At 38.5% G+C, this 7,476-nt stretch overlaps 1 protein-coding gene across 1 annotated transcript; it reads right to left on the bottom strand.

Moving 5' to 3' along the window:
* Positions 1–345: 345 nt before the first annotated feature.
* Positions 346–5,281, bottom strand: NFE2L2 (nuclear factor, erythroid 2-like 2). The gene is given in 4 exon segments (XM_009874486.1): positions 346–1,934; positions 3,900–4,079; positions 4,762–4,832; positions 4,999–5,281. Coding segments are annotated over 4 exon segments (1,743 nt in total). The 3' UTR covers positions 346–725.
* Between the last annotated feature and the right edge of the window lie 2,195 nt (positions 5,282–7,476).

Raw genomic sequence — 7,476 nt, 5'->3', positions numbered from 1 at the left:
CAAATCCTTCCAAACGGCAGGTAAAACTATGCAGAAGGGAGCAATCAGTGATGCCAACAGTGCCATGTGATACATCTCTGGTTATTGAACATATTTGTTACATGAAGACTTAGCCTTGAAAAACTAGTGAGCTTTTCCCTTCTTTAGGGAAATATATGTATATGAAGTAGAGTTAAAAAAAAAAGTTTAATGAACTGATAAATCAAAATCAAACACTTAAGTATCAACTTTTTATACTAAATTAAAATCTTATATTAAATATAAAGCAAGTATAAATGTGTAAGAAAAATGGGAAAGAAGCACTATTGCATTTTTATAAAAAAGTATCGGAAGCCATACTTGTTCTTGCAAGAAATTATATTTAGAAGGCTAAAATCATTTATATATATATCTCAAATAAATCTGTGAATATAATGTGATAGGAACAGTATATAAATACGGTATTTTTAAATATTTACATGTATATGGAAACTAGTCAAAGTGGTGCTATAAGAAGGAAATACCTGTTACAAAAGTGAGATTACAAATTTTGCATACCTCCATTTGCATTACACTATTAGTTTTAAACTTGCATCTTCCATAAACTAATTATTAAATTTGAAATCATCATTGCATATAATTACTTGAAAAATATTACCTAATTCTGCATTCCACCTCAGTAAAAACTACCAGGATTCTAATACAAAAATAATAACTCAGAGAACAGTAGCCAGCTCTGATGCCCTTCAGAGTTTAGTCTCTGACTTCCTGCTTTTAGGAACAAGAAAGACGTTGCCATCTCTAGTTTGCTGCAGTGAATATTCACTAGGAGAGTAAGACTTGCCGTCTTCATCGCGTAGCATGCTGAAGACCTCAAGGTACAAGGTGGTTAGCTGCTTTTTCATTTGCCGAAGGCTTTTGTCGTGCTCTCCTTTCTCCTTAAGCAATTTCTCTCTCTCATCTTTTAGGTTACTCAAGTCTTGCTCCAGTTCCACTATATTTTCCAGTTTTCTTTTGCGGCAGTTTTGAGCAGCCACTTTGTTCTTGCCTCTCCTGCGTATATCGCGAATAAGTGCAAGCTGGGCTCCGTTGAACTGCTCCTTAGACATCATTTCGTTGAAGTCATCAACGGGGAGATTTATGATTTTTTCAACAGGAAAGGGGATCTGCAGAGCTTTTGCTCTTTGCTCATCTCTTGTGAGATGAGCCTCAAGGCGGCTCGAAGGTTTATCTTTTGTGAATGGAGCTTTGGGGTGGCCTGGACCAGCCGGGGGTTCTTTCTTTGGTGTGTTTGTAGACTTCAAACTTGGTGTTTGAGTGCTTGGCCCCACAGAGGAAAATGCTTGATCCTGGAAGTGCAAAGAGTACGCACTAGCATTGCTCTGCAGCACACTTCCAGGAGCACTATCCATGTCTTCCATTTCAGAATCGCTGCAGCCCAAAGTCTTATCCCCATAGGCAGATGATTCGAGAGAGTGTTCAGGCGATGTTATGCTAGAACTTGCATTTAACGAGATACCAGAGTCAGAATCGTTACATTCTGGTATGGTTCCTGAGTGGTTGCCGTTAAAAGCTTTACACAGCGAGAAATCGGAAAGATCAATAGGTTCACTTAGAATTTCCACGAGTGATTGACTGATAGTGTTTGTTGTTGCTGTGTCACCGTTCACCTTTGTGTCAATAAAGGTGGCGTAGAAATCCTCACAGAAATCGGAGTTTGAAGGGGGTGTGTCATTTAAAGAGTTCACACTCAGCTGGCCCGTGTCTTCTGATGGCAAAATGCTGGAAAAGGGGCCCTCAATACTATCCAGGAAATCTGGACTGCAGTTAACATATTTTCTCATCATGGGTAACGAGCTGTAGTAATTATAGCTGTTTTGCATCTCTGCTGGCTTGGTTTCAGGGCTTGCGATTGTGCTTACCTCAGCCAGGTTATCATTTTCGATGTTAAGACACTACATGGAAAACGCAAGAGAGAGGTTGAGCAACACATTTCCAATTGATAAAACCTTTTCCTATAATGCCCAGACATTAAATATTTCAGCAGTCAACATGCACATAAAATGAGTATTACAACACTGCTGTAACTGAGATGACTACAAGACACTTTTACGATGGAGAGGCAATCTAGGAAGAAGACTAGATACCAAAGCAGGAGTATGAAGCAACTTGTTAGCAACAGACTATTTAGATTAAAAGCAGAGCCTCTCAAACTCCTAGCAAGGTGCTGAAGGACCCGTTCCAACTCTACGGCAGCCGTCTTGTTCTGGGAAATTGTGAGTGGGGATCCTGGAGCTTCCAGGTCTGAACTTCTCACAAGCACCACTGCTAGGAAGGGCAGGAGTACAGTCAATGTGAAATTACTGAATGGGACTTAATGAGCATTACGAGCAAACAATTAGTTTAATACTCTTAATTTCATGTTATGTGATAGATTTCTTTTCCTCTAAACCCAAGATTTTTTAGGATTTACTGAATGAAGCAGCTGTTCAGTGCAGAGAAATGTAATTCTCAGTGAAGTAAAAAGAGTACTAATGTGAAGCCTTGCAAACATTAGTTCACCCCACATACTTTTATTTAAGCTGGCTGACATCAGTGTGAGCGTCAAAGACCATTACACTGATTGGCTTTCGTTGGCTACAAGACCAATGTTCTTTCCAACTGGGTGACAGTTTCTTAAGTGAAGCTGGAATAAGTGTGCCTGCTGTCCCCAAAGAATTAGGCAATTACCAAAATGATCCTGTTTCTCTTCAGAAGGGACCACACACTGATTATTTAACCAGAGATCCTTCAAGGTTTAGCTAAGGTTTTAAATGTAAGAGCTCTTTTCTTCTTCAAACATAATTCGTAAAAGGTACTGCTCTCAATTATTTCACTTCCTTCAGCAGATTGTTCAATTACAATTCAGAATTACTGCAACTGATAATTTTGGCTTACTCCTTAATGTATCTTCAGCATCACTCCTGCCTCTTCACTAACAATTGCGCTTGTTACTTATATGGGGCTTTTAAGCCTACCTCAATAGCAAAGATTACAAAACTAGGAAAATTTTGAAAAAATAAAAAAAAACACAAAGGGAAAAAGGTAGAGTGGCAGGAAAAACACAACTCCTGCAAACTTTGTTTTTGTCAAATATGATTTGGATTTAGGGGCATTCATCTCTTCCATTAACAGCATGAAGTAGAACAGCATCGTGCTGAAGGATGATGATGTTCTACATAAATATATCTGAAAATAAATTTACTCACTATTATAGTCAAATCTAAGGAAAATACAAACACTAACATAAGGATAGGAGAAAAAAACGAACCCTAGCTATCCTCTGTAATGCACAATTTAGAAATATAGTGATCTTTTTGTTCCTTTGAAATACTCAGTTCATGTACATTACATAATTAGGTCTTACTGAACATATGTAAAGAGTAGTTATACAGCTATACCTGACTTTTCTATGTATCTAAATATACATTCTATTATAACCTTTACAAAACCTTTCCTAAGTTAAAAATTGAATGCATAAATGATTCGCACAAACAAACTCTGCAAAAAACTACATTTACAGTAACGCTTGTGGAAACAATTCCTTTTGCAGATCCATAATGCAAAAGTGTCCATTTTTAAATTTCAACTATGATCGTGCTGTAACAAGTTGCAAACAGAGGCAGACATTGATTTGCTAAATATGAAGATGTTCTGATCAGGAAGATAGATTATGTTTTATTAAGACTTTCTGAAAAACAACTGATTGCCTTTCTCCTACATGTTTTTCATATATTGTTTTTTAAAGAAATAAAGCTTATATTGATTTATAGACATCCTACAGGTGTAGGATCCAACATGGTAGTCACAATCACCATCTGTAGAGGGACTATTGTACCGCATGCCATCTTTTTCAGGTGGTTATCATACTAAACCTTTACCTGTAACTCTGGAAGGGACAGTAATTCTTCCCAAACTTGCTCTATGTTCTGCATATTCTCCGCATCAGTAAGTGGAACTAGAACAGGTGATTCAGGTGACTGAGTCTGATCAGAGGAAATGAAGACTGGGTTGCTATCAATCTGAGCAGGAACCAGTGACTGAAATGCAGCTGAAGAAGCCTGGAGTATTAAAAAAAAATAATTAAAGAAACCCAGACAAAACGACAATTAAAAAAACAAAAAGCCACACTAGAAAAATCCCACTCAAAAAAGCAACTGAATTTTCCAAAGCAATAATCTGTTTTTTTTGTTTTCTACCATTTTTGCAGAACAAACAGACAAGTATTTCTTAAGAAAAACACTTTTGGGGATAATATAAAAATATTCCCATGAAGGGCATATTAAGGAAAAATATGGGGAAAAAAAAGTAGATCTAGGAAAAGGGCGGTGAGGGGCTTGTCTTTACATATCAAACAGTCTGTGTCAGCACATGGAAATAAAGCAACTCAAATGCACAAGTGTGCTGCAGAGAGCCACACTAAGCCCACTGTAACAAACTGACAGAGTCGGCGGCGTTGTCGGCAGGAGCTGCAGTGGTGGCTGCCAGCCGGCGCCTCGCGCTGAACCCCGGCCGCAGGACTCAGCAGGCAGAAGGAACGCCGGCGCGCCGCTCCCCACCCTCCGGACACAGCCCTTGCTCAAGCCTCCTGCACTGCTCTATTCCAGCCGGAGTCAGCTTGAGGACAAAACTCAAATGATACCACAAATTAATATTATGCTGTAGACATATCTTAGTAAGAGAAGGCGTGAGACCGACCCCCTGTAAGACCACCCACGGAACCGCTGCACTGAGCATTTTTACCTCATTGTCGTCTATAAACGGGAACGCTTCTGCCAAGAGCTGCATGCAGTCATCAAAGGACAAGGCCTCTGCTTCTGATTTTGAAGTCTGTGTGGTCTGAATAGGAAAGTTACGAAAAAGATTTTACTGCATCTTTGAATAACTGAAGAATCTTCCATTACAGCAACGAATGCAAATTCATTTTAGGTAACCACTAGCCTTATGTCTTCCCGTGAATGGAAAAACCTTTAAACAAACTCACACACACATGCTAAGAGTTTACCTGTGAAAAACTGATTGCTGGCTCAGGATTTTCAGACTGAATGCGCTGAACAGGAACAAATTCACCTGTCTCTTCGTCTAACTCCAGCTGAGCCAGCAAGGCTTTCTCCTGCTCTTTTTGGAGCTGCTCTTGTCTTTCCTTTTCAAGCTTCTTCTGCTTCTCGAGTTCATACTCCTTCCGTCGTTGACTAAAATCAAAAACTTCACGCCTTGCCCCAAGGTCTATATCTTGCCTCCAAAGGATGTCAATCAAGTTCATGTCCTGGAATAGAAATGCTTTTTTTTAAGCAAGCATCCTCCACAACAAAACCAGTTTAGAACAATAGCAAAGCTTTTCATTTCTGTATTAAGCAGGTAGGCTCATGTAACCAAGGCTTATCCTCTCAGCCCTGCAGAATTATCTAAATAACACAAACTCTATACGGCTCTATATGACCTTTCTGAACTGTGTGAACTGGTGGTTTGGCTGCTGTGGCCTGTACACAGGCTCACAGAAACTAAGCAGTTTGTTAATAATTAGGAACTAGCCAGAGGATAAAATAGCAGAAATTTAAAAGTTAGGCCATGTAAATTTTTTTTCAGATGATCTTATAAAACCGTAAAAGCTGACCAAATACATGATGGGGACTGTCTGAAGTAACTGCAATAGCCATACTGCACAATGTATTTTTAAATGCTTATGTTCCATCCTGGTATGAAATATTAAAGGTCCACAGTACAGGACTTCAGAGTTGGAGGATAACCTGGTTTCCAAGTCACCAAGTGACATAACATCATGGTAGTACTAAACACAATTATTCAGTTTATTACTAAAAAATTGTAATTTAAAGCTTAGTCTAAGTTGATGTTTTAAGTGAGTTTGGAGCAGCTGAGTATAAACTAGGGGTCAATAGGTCAGGAATGTTTTTCATCAGCTGGCCTCTGGCTCATTACGGAGTCAGTCATTGTCCGAGAGCTAACAGTGGCCTAAATTTCTTGGAAATCAGCTACTCAGAGCCCCTGTAGTGTTTCCAAAGACAAATTAAACTCTGCTATTTAGGAAAAAAACAATTGGTTAAAATTATTTGATTTGGCTACAATTTAATTTATTGCATAAGGGTGGTGGTTTTTTTGAGGAGGGGGGAATGAGGTTAGTGGATTGTTTTGTTTTTTTAAATCTTCAAATATTTAACATTTTTAAGGGCTGAAGTTTGGACCGTTTAGTTCTGCAAGGAAAATCTAACACTCAAAAATCAATTTGGATGTCAGCTGATACGGGATTTTAATATTTGGTAGCCACAGTTGTCAGATGGATAAATGCCAACAATTTCTAGACAGTGCCTGGGAGTTTTGATTCTTATGTCATGTTTCATTATTCTAAAAGTTACCCTTTAGGAGCAGTACACAAATATAATGTTCAGTGTTGGACATTCTCATCAGGCTAGCACACTACAAATAATATAGCAAACATTAAATTTAATTTAAACAGAACTTTACTGATTCAGTTAGCTATTTTACACCCAAGATACATTTATTTTGCTGGCCTATCAAGTTAAAACATTCCCTTATCTCTGAAGACTATTTTCAAATAGAGAAACAAAGTAAACTGAATGCCAAGTCACAGTGTCATTCAAAACGATCATTTCTGTACAACAGTCATGACAAAAAGCTTTAGGGCAAGTGCACATTTGAACGAACCAATTCAGTACTCTCATTTCTTTGTAAAAAGTTCCATACCATTAGCACTCATATTTACACATGGCATGAACTACTTCTACCAGTTACTAAAAAAAATACTACTTTTCTCCAGAATCGTGCAGGTACAATCAAATACCTGTGTGTAACACAATGCAGGGATTTGCAAATCTAAGACATATTTAATATACCTTGCTGGGAGAGCCCAAACTCAGCTTTAACAGCCAATAATACAGAAGCTGCAATAATTACAGTGGCTGCCCAAGACAACGTTTGGCCTCTCCATATTGGCAGGGTAAACCAAACTAATTACGTTCTGCAGTAATTGGAGATATTGCAACATGGTATAGCTCCATTAAGGGCCAGTAGTTTACCAGCTGCTCACTGGCTCCTTCTGCCGCAGATTCCAAACTGTTTCCTCGTCTCAGAGCATTTGCAATATGTTCTGGATAGAACCACAGGATCTGGATTTTAGGGCTCACTTCCAAGTTATTAATTTACACGGCACCATTGAAAATGTGACTCAAAAGATTATTTTTTGTATGCGTATAATGCACAAGGCTGTGAATCAATCAGAGCGGTTTTCCTTCCCGAGTTGCAACAGACAACAGCCCAAAAATAGCAGAACCAGTGCTCAGTTTCAGTTTAAATCACGTAAACCAAAAGTGATCAAAAAACAAAAAAAGGTACATAAGGCATGACATGTTTTCCTTAAGAAGAAAAGCCATATTGCATCAGTGTAGAAACTTCAGGCACAGCCATTCAATCTTTCAGCCACGC

This window comes from Apaloderma vittatum, unplaced genomic scaffold (assembly GCF_000703405.1).
Source record: "Apaloderma vittatum isolate BGI_N311 unplaced genomic scaffold, ASM70340v1 scaffold29348, whole genome shotgun sequence".
NCBI classification, from domain to species: Eukaryota; Metazoa; Chordata; class Aves; order Trogoniformes; family Trogonidae; genus Apaloderma; species Apaloderma vittatum.
This window is presented reverse-complemented; position numbering and strand designations above follow the sequence as displayed.